Source organism: Heteronotia binoei, chromosome 2 (genome assembly GCF_032191835.1).
Source record: "Heteronotia binoei isolate CCM8104 ecotype False Entrance Well chromosome 2, APGP_CSIRO_Hbin_v1, whole genome shotgun sequence".
Taxonomy (NCBI): domain Eukaryota; kingdom Metazoa; phylum Chordata; class Lepidosauria; order Squamata; family Gekkonidae; genus Heteronotia; species Heteronotia binoei.
Window position 1 is genome coordinate 168,921,638 of NC_083224.1, and position 14,108 is coordinate 168,935,745.

A 14,108-nucleotide genomic window follows, 5' to 3' on the forward strand; every position below is an offset into this window, starting at 1 on the left:
TTACTTAACATAGGGGTGTGTAATGTGCCAAAAAGGAGGAATTACTAATATTCAAAAGTGTGTCAAATACCTGAAATGCATTATATTACTGTTATTGCAAGTGACGGGATCTGATCCATTTGTGAGGTTATCCCAACCTGTTTTCGGCAGCACACAATATTTCTACATTGTGATTGTGAACAAGTTCCAAGTACCATTTTCTCAGCATTCATCCTTTCTTACCTTGCTGTCTGATGTGTCACATTTTATGTTGGGTTTCCTGTTGTCCCTTTGGGACATGCTAACACTTCAGAACCTAAAAAGCAGATAGGATATTACTTCCAACACACATTTACAATAATTATTTTCAGGGGAAATTATTTGAACAAAACTGGCAAATATAAAACTTCTCCTTATGTGAAATAAAACTCATAATTAAAGCTGTTTTCTTGTGAGCAATATTTAAGTTACTGATCAGTTTTCATCCCTATATCTAACAGAACCAGTTCCCTTTGTGGGTGAAAAATCAGCCAAATCAAACCAGACTTGGGTCCTTTTTTAGGGTTCTTCCAGTTGCAATAAAGAGATGCAGGATCCCTTAATACTCAGGGAGGCCTTGATTTCAGAGAAAATATCACTATGGGAAAGGAACAATAAATATTTCAAATTTCAGGCTAAGAGGAGATAAATTTCCTTTATGAAGACAGATAGGCAGCAAGAGGATGAAAAAGGCAAGATAGATGGCTATTTGGATATCCTAAGTTAAGAAATAAAGGTTTGGGATGTGAACCATAATGTAACTGGAGAAAGGATGAAGAGCGATGCATGATGGACCCATTCCAAATTTTATGATAGGGTAAAGTTAAACCCTTCCAGAAGGCCTAGACATCCTCTCACAAGCACCCAAGCCATGCTCAGGGACAGGAAGCAAATGGGAGTGAAATCTGTCTTGACCAGACTATTTTCAAAGTTCTTATGGCTCGTGTTCATTTCAAGGGAGGGAATCCCAAGGCAACACCAGTGACTGTACAGCCTAGTTAGTCTCTTAATTTCTTTTCTTTTTTATGGTTGGCTTTAAAGGAAACGGGTGCGCCACAGCACCCAATATACTAAACCCTTCTACTGTATTCTACTGTATTCTTTTTTTGTATTGGCAAACTGGAATTATATTTATAATGCTATACTACATGTTAAAAGTATATTGGGTGGACAGAAACACCTGAGAAAAAGATGTTCTCAGTTTAACCCATGCTTGAGGTGAAACAGAGTAATTAACATTTCCTGTCGTTCTCACCATCACTCTCCAATTTGACAAGTTTATTGCCTTTTGTTGTTTTCCCAAGCAACTTATACTAACCAGACCAAACTGTTCTTTCAATTTGTTAATTTCACTATCTCCAGCTGGTGCAGAATGCTGCTGCACGGATGCTGACTTCATCACCTGTACGGGCACGGATCCATCCTGTGCTGCGTGAACTGCACTGGCTACCTATTGAGTACCAGATCCGGTTCAAGGTGTTGGTACTTACCTTTAAAGCCCTATACGGTCAGGGGCCAGCATACCTTCGGGACCGCCTCTCCCTGTATGAGCCCCATAGATCCTTACGATCAGCAAACCAATAACTTCTGGTGATGCCCGGCCCCAGAGACGTCCATCTGGCCTCGACGAGGGCCAGGGCCTTTTCAGCCCTGGCTCCTGCCTGGTGGAATGAGCTTCCCTGGAGATCCCCCTGCTTCAATTCCGCAGGGCCTGTAAAACAGAGCTCTTTCGCCAGGACTTCAGCTGAGGCAGTGGGCGTCACTTGTTATCGGCCTCCCCCCCTCATTTCAGCCCAGCGCTACAAGATCTCCTGGGAGAATCTGCCATCTTAGTCTGCCTAATTTTAGAGTTTATATATTTTAAACTGGTCTTTTATTGTTTTTACTGTTGACAGCTTTTATGATGTAACCCAGCCTGAGCCTGCTCTACGGGAAGGGCAGGCTAAAAATCGAATTAAATAAATAAAAATTGCCACTTTATACTATTTTGCATGCCTAACCACTACCCACAAGCCATAGGCAGCACTGTTAACTGTACCCCATGTCATTGTCTGATGAAGTGTGCTTTTAACACATGAGAGCTTACATTCTCAATCAAACTCTATTGGTCTTAAAGGTGCTACTGGACTCCAACTTTGTTCAGTTGTGCAAGAGGTCACTGTTAAAACAGAATACAGAGAAACAGAATGGTTTCCAATTGGCAAAGGTGTCAGACAAAAATGCAATTTATCTCCCTATCACTTCCATCCGCATGCAGAACATATCATAAAGAAAGATGGAATAGATGTAGCTGAAGGGGGAATTAAAGTTGATGGAATATTAACTGGAAGGAAAACTTTCTCCAGTAGAACATGGCACTTGATCCCAAAAGATTCTACAAACCCTAAGGAATATTAACTATTTGAGATCTGCAGGTGACACCACATGAGAAGAGAAGAGTCACTGGAAAAGACAATAATGCTAGGAAAAGTTGAAGGCAGCAGGAAAAGAGGAAGACCCAACATGAGATGATTGAGTCAATAAAAGCAGCCATGGCCCTCAGTTTGCAAGACCTGAGAATGGCTGCTAACAATAGGACATTTTGGAGAACATTAATTCATACATCAAAAGCAACTTGACAGCACTTCTCTAACACACATAATGCCCAGTAATCTTTTGATATAGTGTTTCAATGTCTTTGTGCTCTAGTGAAATGAAACTGTATTTTGGTTCATAAAGATACATTTTTTCAGAGATTGGCATCTGTGGCCCAAGTTCTCACCTGGGGTATCTGGCTGCTCAGCCACACAAGAGACCAGAAATTCCTGACTGGGTTATAGACAATTAAGCTGGCCAGGGAGGAAGGCATGTGTCTGAAGCAGTACACATGCACACACAAAGCCCCTATTTGTGCCTCAACTCACAGGCAGAGAAATAAAGAACTTTAGTGATGGTGGCAACCAAAGTAAGAAGACTGAGAATGGAGGGCTGGGGGTAAAAATAGCAGGAAGAGGGCAGGTGGGATCATTTTTACATTGCCAACTATATGTTTGCACAAAAACATGATTCATTATTAGTATTAGGGACAGGCAATGGCAAATTGCCTCTTTTCACTTCCTCCCTTGAAAAAGCCTATGCAATTGCCATAATTCAGCCATGATTTAATGGCACTTTTCATCACCAAACTCCACCAAGGCATAAAAAACAGTATCTTTATATGTGTAGACATGACTGGGGGGGGGGGGAAGCAGATGGGGCTGCTACAGCAACCTAAAACGTCACATGGAAGGAAGGAAGGAAGGAAGGAAGGAAGGAAGGAAGCAGAACCAGTGGCATTATGGGGAGGAGGCATACTGAACTGGCAAGGAAGGGGATTTTCTTTGCCCTGGAAATCCTCAGGTTAACACTTGTTAATTCAAAATATTTATAGCACTACACTCAGACAAATATCAGTTGGTTTTTCAGTGCAAAAATTTACATGAAATCTACAAAAATGTGTACCAACAAATTACATTATCAATGGGTTCTGCATACCCAGGACACAAACTCCTGGTAAACATTACTCCTCTCATTCACTCCACAGTGGAGGATATGTAAATCAGACAGATTACTGTCACTTCTAATGAGAAGAAGCCCCCCCTCAAGTTGAGTCTTGCCTGATGCACAACAGTAAGATTACAAAACTGTTGCGCTTTTTTTTTTAAAGGGCCATAAAAATGCTAAAATCATTTCTAGCTCTTCCCGCGTTCTCTTTTTTGAGATGTGAAAGAAGCCAGATTTCTCTTCCTAATGCCAGTATGTCAGCTTACTAAGAGGGTAGCTGCTTCCACAACCTGTAATAAAACTCTTTAAAAATTAAAAAATAAAAATAGCCCCCCCCACCCTTTTCTACCTACAGGGGGGGGGGGGACAGGAAAGTAAAATTCAGCTCCTTTCAATCTGAGGTCCATTTAGTATTTGTAGTGATAGCAGAGTTAGTGAACTAGCATTTAAAATCATTCTTAAGCCAAGAAATAGACAGTGAAAGAACGGTGGGAATACGGAAATATAAGTAGGAACATTTGTGTTATGCACCCAGGCTTTTAGATACCTGATTGAAGAATTCAATTAATGGAACACAGGAAGAAATCTCCCAAAACTGGCACCTACAAGGGCATAAACTCTTACAGTCTAAAACTGTTAGTGCTTCAGAATTAGTAAATATTCAGGGGCTAAACTGCAATTTAATCTGCCTGCAGATGTAAGGAAATAACAAGATCTCAAGTTGGAGGTAGATCCTGGATGATCATAATAATTAGTAATAATTTTATTAAAAGCTTTGTCTGCTTAGAACCTTTGTTTAGACAGTTTCCTTGTCCTTGCCATCTCTGAAGAAAACCTGTTTGAGGTTAAATATATAGTAGACGCTATACAGAAATAAACAGATCCCTGTTTGCAGGCTCTGTCTTTAAAAAATGAGACAAAAGTAGGAGAGACTTGAAAGAGAAAGCAGCCTTAAGATCCACTAATGGATGCACAACTATAATTGCGAGAGACCTTTGCTGAATTCAGTTTTTGATCATGAAGGGGAAAAACCAGGATGTCTTTCAGTTAGGCACAGTGCGATAACACACTTGTTTTTTAATCTGAAGACCAAAAGGTTTATCTGTTTCTCATAGCCTTGCAAGTCTGGGGAAAGTGTAGGAATCTTCATCTGGATGTTGAAGGTCTTGAATGTCTACTGTTAGTTTATTTTCTCTCTATACTAGACACTCCCAGAATTTATATTAGATATTTTGTTTCCACTGAAGTTTCCACCTGCCTTTTTTGGCAACATTTTTATGATTCCTGTAGCGGGAAAACCCTATTTATACGTTACCAATTTCAGCCGGATCAATAACAGAGGCAGCGGGAGGCGACATCAGGAAAACAGCTTTCTTTATTTAACGTGCACATAGGCCGTGTACACGGGCTGCAGACCCCAGAGTCTGAGCAAAATCACAGAGGCACACTGGTCTTATATCCCCGTCTTGCACAATCCTTTGACCAATCAACTTTCTGCATTACTTCATCTCTCTTCCTCACTTACAATTATTTTGATCAAATATTTACCTCTCCTTTCTGCACCAAGCCTTACCACAACCTTCTACTTCTGCTTTTCTGTTTCCGTTTCTCTACAGTTTTTGCTTTGCACCTGTTCCTTCTGCTTCCTGCCTTACTAGTGCAAGCTCTTCTAGCTTTATCTAGTCACACTGCAACAAGCTCTTATTATGCCTTATTAACTCTATGCCTTATTGATCCCTTTATTAATATTCCTTATTGATCTGCCATCACATTTCCTTGTTATATTCTATGTTGTCCATGCCTTGCAGCTCTACTTTTACTGTTCCCTTGGCCGAAATATCTCTTATTGAATTCATTACTGTTTGATGATTTTAAAGCCGGAGGGTCCTCCATAGTGTATTGATAACGCAAAAATGATCTATATTCTGCTTCAGGTATGATTATAGCAGGATTTCTAGCATGCTCATGTTAAAGCTAGCATTTTAATTGGATGACATATCAGCTCAGAAACGGGAATGTTTTGCCTTAAACCATTCTATTCTCTCTCTTTCTTTGCTGCCTCTCTTCTGTCTCTCCATGGAAGAGCCAAAATAGTATGTCAAAGTCAGTGTTAACCACAGTATCTGGTTAAGTCCTAAAGTATCTTATGGACCAACACAATGTTGGGCTGGAATTCATTTTATACAGTGCATAAACTGGTCTAGAAAGCTGTCAGTGGGGTGTATGTGTCTTTATCATATCAGTGGGCATCCATGAGACACAAGAAATTCCCTCACCAGTCCCTGCTTTGTCTTCTGATTTCTGACACCAATTCCCAGCCACCTTTCCCTATTATTTCTCCTCACCTCCTCCTCTCTCCTTCTTCTCCACTGGTCCCTGCTACCCCTTGCTCTTGCTGCTCCTCCTTCCTCATTATGACCTCCCCATCACCTCACACTCTGCCCACTCACCCATCTCCCCCTTCACCATTCACTCGGTAGGCTGGCAGTGGCCACCCACATGAATGAAACACCACTGCCATCAGCCTGCCACAGCAGCTCCCCCTCTCTCTCCCACCCACCCCAAGCAGTAGAGGGGGGCAGCAGTGGCACTTCATCCACTCACAGCAAAACAGCATAGTTTCAAATGGACACAGCAGCTGGGATGCAAAGAGCTATAAAATGAATTCCAGGAGACCAAAGTGGTTTGAAACATATTTTGCTTAAACAGCTGTCCACAGTGCTATATAGCAAACAGCTTTTGAGTTTCAAAGCCAGTTTGACATATGGCACAGAGGTCAGCTGTGTCAAGCACGTAGCTTATTGGGCTTGCACAAGCCGCTTGCATAAACTTAAGCAGTGCTTTGGATCCTGGCCCATCTCTCTTATTTGACAGAGCAAGTCCTTGTCAGCTGGTGATATCAAGAGACAGGTCAATGGGGAGAGAAGTGCTGGAAGTGGAGGACTATGTGCTGTCTCCTGTCTCAGACTTGAGAGATGACACCAGAGTTTAGAGGGATAGAGAGGTCAGGAGGACTAGGGGTGTGCATTCGGTTCAGCCTAACCGAACCAACCGCCGAATCACCCGATTCGGCTGTAAACGGAATCGCATACAGCCGAATCCAATTGGGGCCCATTATGCGGGAGCCGAATATGGCTCCCCGTATACTTCCGTATAGATATTCGGAAGTATACGGAATTCAATGCAAAAGGCGGGAAAGGGGCTTCTGCAGCCTCAGGGGAGCTGCTTGCCTCTTTCCCCGCCTTTGGTAGCCTTTTCCCGCCTCTCCCATAGCCTCCCTGGGATCAGGGAGGGGGGGAGGGGGAAGAGGACCCCAGCAGCCATTCCAAAGCATGCATTTGCAAAATGCATTGCAAATGCATGCTTTGCAGGGCTGTTGTGTAGCTGATCCCCCAGCCATCAGCAACACTGTTGTTCTTTTGATCTTTTGCTTACTTGGGTATCCAAATAAGCACTGTTGTCTGACCAATCACAGAGCAGTGCTATTTTTTGAAACTGCTCTCTGTAGGACCAGAGAACCTTTTTAAGGAGTCTGCCTGGCTGGACTCCTCCATTGCTGCTGTGTTGGTGTGAGAGATTGTGCTGTGCTGGCCCTTGGCCTCAGCTGCTGCTGCTCTCTCTCAGCCTTACCAGACTTGCCTGGAGTAGAGAAGACGTCTAAGGTAGGACAGTCTTGGGGTTCTTGTTTTTATTTTAGTTGGTAAAAGGACTTTTTAAGACTCAGAGTCCCTTTACTTATCCAGATTTGGGTGGTGGGTATCTTATTTGGGGTTAGGGGGTTCTGCTGGGGGAGGGGGCCTGGGATGGGGGGGGTTGCCAATTTGCCCATATCTTACTTTAGTGAGAGGACTTTTAAAAGTGCAGTGTCCTTTTACTTTTCCTGATTTGGGTGGCTTAGATTTCTTGGGGTTAGGGTGAAGTTTTTTTTGGGGGGGAGGGGTTGGTAAAGTTCCTGTATTGTTAAAAGTTAAGTTTTTTACTGTTTTAAAAGGATTCTGTGTTTGATTTGTTGCTGCTGTGTTGTGCTGCTGTTGTTCCATTTCTCTTCTGGTTCTTGGGGGGGGGGGGGGCTGTTTCGCCTAATTTTCATTGTTTAAAAGGCTACTTTTTAAACAGTTTTGTTTCTTGGCCTTTTCCTGGTTCTGGTTTTGGGGGGAGGAAGCTGGCACCTGGGTGAGAGACCCAGAACCAGCAGGCTTGTTGTGCTTGGCCAGCTCTCCCCGTGTTCTTTGGGGCAGGGCTGGAGAGCTGGCATCTGTAGATTGTGTGTTCTGTGGCAGGGAAGCTGGCACCTGGGTGAGAGACCCAGAGCCAGCATGCTGTTGTGCTTGGCCAGCTCTCCCTGCGTTCTTTGGGGCAGGGCTGGAGAGCTGGCATCTGGGTTTGCTTGAGCAGATTGTGTTTTGTGTGGCAGGGCTCATAGAGTAGATAGATGTATATAGTGCATTTGGGTGCTATAGAGATTCTCTGGTGTGAAGTTAGGTTTGGCTTTGGGTGCCCCAGGAATTGGACCCTCTGGCCCAATCTTTTTGGGACTTGGGGGGGTTTTGTAGGGGAGAGTCCCCTGCAGGTCCCCTGCAAATTTGGGGGATCTCCCTCAAACCGCCTTCAGGCGGCTTCAAATATACCCTATTTGCCATTGATTTCAATGGCCCATAGGGTATAATGGGGCCGTATATTCGAAAATAGCCGTGCATCTACCGTATATGCGGCTATTCCGACTACGGAATTCAGAAATATACGGGATTCTGTATTTTTCCCCCCTGTATATTTCCGAATCCGTGTACTGCCAAATTTTTTTTTTTTTGCACATCCCTTGTCAGGACACATAGAGGATCTTTTCCTTCCTGCTATATGATCTTTTCCTTTGAAGTAGAATGCTATTCTTCGGGGCAATTTCCTCTGTTTCCACTCTCTCACACTTCTCTCTCAAACATGCACAAATCACATGCATGATTTCACATCTTGCATCCTGGAGGATGGACATGAATCCAGCATCCAACACTATCAAGTTAACTAGAATAGGTAACATATTGGCTGTATCTTACCTGCATTCTCCAGTATGTATTTCCTTTAATAAAAATTACTTACTAGTTTTAGATCTGACTGCCGACTCTTCTTTATTTTTATCCCACCCTCCCTGCAAGGGGACTCAGGGATGGTCACAACAAACAATATACTGAACAAAAAATTAAACAGTTTAAAAACCCTAGAAACAGCTATTTCAGATTCCAACTCAATCACAAGATGACATTTTCAAATACTTTTGATGTCCAAGGTAGACAGAGGCATAAATGGTTCTCTCTGCCACTTTTGTAAGTCTGCCACCACACCTAGCCCCTGTTTTGCTGCATTACAGCTTTGAACACTCTGCTACTTTTCTCATGGTTCCCTGGCAGTACTAAGTCCAGAGAATCCAGCAGGGAGGAGGGAAAAGAAAATTAAACAATGAAAGCAGCTGTTTTACCCCACTGCTCTATCCAGTATACATAACAATTCAAGTAGCAAAACCATGAGTATTTTCTTAACAACAGAAAAGTCATTTGAAGGCAACTTATGGATATGCTATCACCAACCACCACTAAATTACTAAACTGCAACAATCACAACTGAACCCTTGTTTTTAATTAACCTTTCAAACATGTCGAGAAGCCAAAAATGCTACTTGATATGTTATAACCACTGCTCCCCAGCAACTTAAGCAAAATTATATATAAACATGCCCTCAATTTCCTGTACCTAGTATAAATACAACTAGCAGGAGAATGGCAGGTGACTGATGTCATTATTATTTTAATCAGTGTGTATGTTTATATACTATAACAAAATTTGAGTTCCGTGGCACCTGTATAAGCTTTTGTGTGTATGCACACTTCATCAGATACATTGAAACAGTTTTTCTCAGGCCTTACATATAGGTAGAGAGAGTGGGGAGGTAGTTGCCAGGGAAGGCTAGTTAGAGTCAAGATGCATAAGAAACTGGGCGATAAGTATAGTTGAGTTTGGATTGAAGCAGCTGTTAATGCTAGCAAATTAGCATACAAATACAAGAGTTAAAAAACAGATGTGAAAACTAAGTTTGGGTCCGGTTGTACTTTCAACCTTCCAGAGCACTCAACGGGGAAACCTCAAAGTAGCTGTTTTACTGCAAATATTTCAGAAACAGACTGGAATGGGAGATCGCTGAATTACTAGTTATTACAGGACTCAGGACAACGGAACCCCCAGGGCTGAACGGAAACATCAGCTTCATATCTCATTACACATGCTAAGTCATTCATTTCTCATACCCAGAATTAAGCTTTGTTAGTCTTAAAGGTGCCACTGGACTCAAACTTAGTTCTCACATCTTTTTATTACCTCTTGTATTTGAAGGCTAATTTGCTGCCATTAACAACCGCTTCAATCCAATCTCAGCTATACTTATTGCCCAGTTTCTTAAGCATCTTGACTCTAACTAGCCCCCTCTGGCAACTACCCCACTCACCCTCTCTCTGTCTATATGTTAGGAAAATACTTTGCTGGCCTTAAGGGTGCCACTGGACTCAAACTTTGTTCTATTGCAAAGCTGGAGTTCAACAGTACCTTTAAGAAAAAGTGTTATTAAGAATGTAAGCTTCCATGTGCTAAAAGCACACTTCATCAGACTATGAAATGAGGTACAGTTAGTAGTGCTACATATAGGTACACTGCTAACTGTACCCCATTTCATTGTCTGATGAGATGTGCTTTTAGCACAAGAAAGCTTACATTCTCAGTAAAACTTTGTCGGTCTAAAAGGTGCTACTGGACTCCAACTTTGTTCTATTGCTTCAGACCAACACAGCTGCCCACCTGGATCTTTGTTCTATTGCTTCAGACCAACACAGCTGCCCACCTGGATCTTTGTTCTATTGCTTCAGACCAACATGGCTACCCACCTGAATCTGTTTATACACTGCTCAGTTTGTTTTGACCTCTTCAGTAGCTGCAAGTGATTCACACCCTCTGTGACTGGATCTTGGATGCTTTTCATTAAAACTTGCTTTCCATTGTGCTCTCTACAACAATAGTATACAATTTAGTACGTAAACAATTGCTGAACTGTTGGTTAGGAAACCCAGATTACTGTGTGGATTACTTAATGTTTTTACTTATTTAATCATTTATTTCTTAGTGACAATGTTTTAAACTGCTGCTGTATTATGACATAATATGAGCTGCCCTGAGCAGTGGGCAGGATATGAGTCACAATACATACAGTATGTCACAGAAATGAGTACACCCTCTCACATTTTGTAAATATTTAAGTGTATCTTTTCATGTGACAACACTGAAGAAATTACACTCGGCTACAATGTAAAGTAGTGAGTCTACAGCTTGTATAACAGTGTAAATGCGCTGTCCCCTCAAAATTACGCAACACACAGCCATTAATGCCTAAAATGCTAGCAACAAAAGTGACAATGTCCAAATGGGGCCCAAAGTGTCAATATTTTGTGTGGCCACCATTATTTTCCAGCACCGCCTCTTGGCCATAGAGTTCACCAGAGCTTCACAGATTGCCACTGGAGTCCTCTTCCACTCCTCCATGACGACGTCACACTGCTGGCGGATGTTAATAGGCCTTGTAAACCTTCACCTTCCACTTCAGGATGCACCACAGATGCTTAATAGGTTTAGGTCTGAAGACATGCTTGGCCAGTCCATCACCTTTACCCTCAGCTTCTTTAGCAAGGCAGTGGTCGTTTTGGAGGTGTGTTGGGGTCGTTATCATGCCCAGTCTCCGAAGGGAGGAGATCATGCTCTGCTTCAGTATGTCACAGTACATGTTGACACTCATGATTCCCTCAATGAACTGTAGCTCCCCAGTGCTGGCAGCACTCATGCAGCCCCAGACCATGACATTCCCACCACCATGCTTGAATGTAGACAAGGCACACTTGTCTTTATACTCCTCACCTGGTTGCCACCACACACGCTTGACACCATCTGAACCATCTGCAGGGCTGTCATCCCAGAAGGAAGCCTCTTCTAAAGATGATGCACAAGAAAGCCCACAAACGGTTTGCTGCAGACAAGCAGACTATGGACATGGATTTCTGGAACCATGTCCTGTCGTCCGAAGAGACCAAGTAAACTTATTTGATTTAGATGGTGTCAAGCGTGTATGGCAGCAACCAAGTAAGGTCTACAGTCAAGCATGGTGGTGGGAATGTCATGGTCTGGGGCTGCATGAGTGCTGCCAGCACTGGGGAGCTACAGTTCATTGAGGGAACCATGAATGCCAACATGTACTGTGACATAATGAAGCAGAGCATGATCCCCTCCCTTCGGAGACTGGGCCGCAGGGCAGTATTCCAACATGATAACAACCCCAAACACATCTCCAAAACGACCACTGCCTTGCTAAAGAAGCTAAGGGTAAAGGTGATGGACTGGCCAAGCATGTCTCCAGACCTAAACCCTAGTGAACATCTGTGGGGCATCCTGAAATGGAAGGTGGAAGTGCGCAAGGTCTCTAACATACACCAGCTACGTGACACCGTCATAGAGGAGTGGAAGAGGACTCCAGTGGCAACCTCTGAAGCTCTGGTGAACTCTATGCCCAAGAGGGTTAAGGCGCTGCTGGAAAATAATGGTGGCCACACAAAATATTGACACTTAGGGCCCTATTTGGACATTATCACTTAGGGGTGTACTCACTTTTGTTGCCAGTAGTTTTGAGGGGACAGCACATTTACACTGTTATACAAGCTGTAGACTCACTACTTTACATTGTAGCCAAGTGTCATTTCTTCAGTGTTGTCACATGAAAAGATATACTTAAATATTTACAAAATGTGAAGGGTTGTACTCACTTCTGTGACATACTGTAAATAAATTGCCCCTCTCCCCAGTAAACAAAATTTCATGAATCTGGCAAACTGTGTTGCAGCCCACAAAAGCCCAGGATCCCTGTTATCAACTGCTTTCTCCCAAAAGGATCTGCTCCATCCATCCTTTGAGATGCTAAGGATAACCGGCATTTATGGCGGCAGCACCACTCCTCCTTTGCCTTAGAGAGGCATGCGACTCCATCTCTCCTTTCCTTTCAGCAACTGTAGAAGGGGGAAACAAGTTTGGGGAGGCTTTCCGTTGACCTTTTAAATATCCTTTTGCTTAGTCTTATGGTTCCCGCGTTGTATTTTTGTATGACTTATATCACTGCTATGTTATTTAGAAACCACTCCAAGCTCCTAGGATGAGCAGGACAGAAATGCCTCATAAAATAAATAGTTTTAAACTTTAAGATATAACATTCTTTGTCGCTCTTCAACACTGCGAGCACCCAAAACAGGACGCAGACGGCCACTTGGGTCACAGTCTTACGCACAGTGTCTCCAGTCTAATCTCGTTGATTGCCGTGGGCTCCAATAAGAGTTACCAGGCATAGGACTGCACCGTGTCGGTCCTTTCTAACACAGCCATGAGAGCCTGTGGCCTTTCTCAAGGGGGGGGGGGGGTCCGTCGAAGCTCCTGAGTGACGCCTCTCTACAAAGTTTTAAAAACACCGCTCAGAAGTACTTTCCTGGGAGAAGTCACCACCTAAAAGCCGTCAACAACTGAACAACCCCAAGCCCCATCTTCCTTCAGAGTCCCACTCAAGCAACAAGGAAAGGGGAGGGGAGAGACCCGTCGCCACTGACCTTCCTCCTGCGCGAGACCTTACCCAGTTCATACAGCCCCCTTCGAGAACCTATTGGCCCTAATCTTTATTCCGTTACCGTTCGGATTTGTTATGTCCCGGTGTATGTTGGGGACTGTAGTTTTTTTTAAAAAAAATAAAAAACAAAAGCTCTTACCCAGTTTTCCCACCTCACTCTCCGTAGAGAAAGAAATGGCAACGAACCATATCCGTTTTCCTATGCCTTGTTGTTGAGAGTTAATTTCTATGTATGTCAGAGTCCACCTTCCTTTTAGTAGATGTATGCGTACTCTGCCATGCCGCGGAGCATTCTGGGAGTACACATTCTTTTCTTACCGTCTCCTGTAAGAAGCCCAAGCTCGCCTCTTTGCGTTGCTTTCTGGGTATACTGGGGCGGTGGTTTCTTTCGTTGCATCTTGGGTAATGTAGTTTCTAATTTCCTGACTCGTGACGCGGGCGGTAGCTGCACTCCTATATTGCGAGACTGTAGCCAGGTAGGATTCTACTGGGAGAAGGATTCATCGGAGCGGCGCGCTCTTTTCTCGGAGGAGCGTCGTCTTCCCCTTCGCCTGTTTTCGTTCACCTGTAAGGAAGATGGCGGCTGAGAAAGTGGGGTTGCTGTAGAAGAGGATGAGGAAGAGGAGGAAACTGTTGAGTTTAGTAAGGACCGGCGGGAGGGGATCAGGAATTGTCTAATATGAGAGATTGGGGTTTGGTCGGGAACCGTATTTGTCCCGGCTCTCGTCCTAAATCTGCTGCTTTGAGGGAAGAGTTTAGTCACATATGCACGTTACGTATCTAGCTCAGTGTTTCCCAGATATACAGTTGAGGCACACCTTATCTTTGGAGGCGGGGTGAAGTAAAATTGGAGGCACGCTTTACACCCGGGGAGAAAAAAAAA

The 14,108-nt window shown here is 43.5% G+C and overlaps 2 protein-coding genes across 3 annotated transcripts in view; one reads left to right on the top strand and one right to left on the bottom strand.

Moving 5' to 3' along the window:
- The window catches only part of SWT1 (SWT1 RNA endoribonuclease homolog), a 49,487-nt gene extending 35,680 nt beyond the window's left edge, over window positions 1-13,807 (bottom strand). The window contains exons 1-2 of the mRNA XM_060232397.1: window positions 13,365-13,807; window positions 223-295 (exon numbers count right to left, since the gene is read on the bottom strand). Coding sequence (XP_060088380.1) covers window positions 223-279 — 57 coding nt within the window. The 5' untranslated portion in view covers window positions 280-295; window positions 13,365-13,807. The remainder of the gene's footprint in view (window positions 1-222; window positions 296-13,364) is intronic.
- Window positions 13,700-14,108, top strand: part of TRMT1L (tRNA methyltransferase 1 like) — a 29,088-nt gene continuing 28,679 nt past the window's right edge. For both annotated transcript variants that reach the window (XM_060232396.1, XM_060232395.1), the window contains exon 1: window positions 13,700-13,867. The gene's annotated coding sequence lies outside the window, so the exon portion shown is untranslated. The remainder of the gene's footprint in view (window positions 13,868-14,108) is intronic.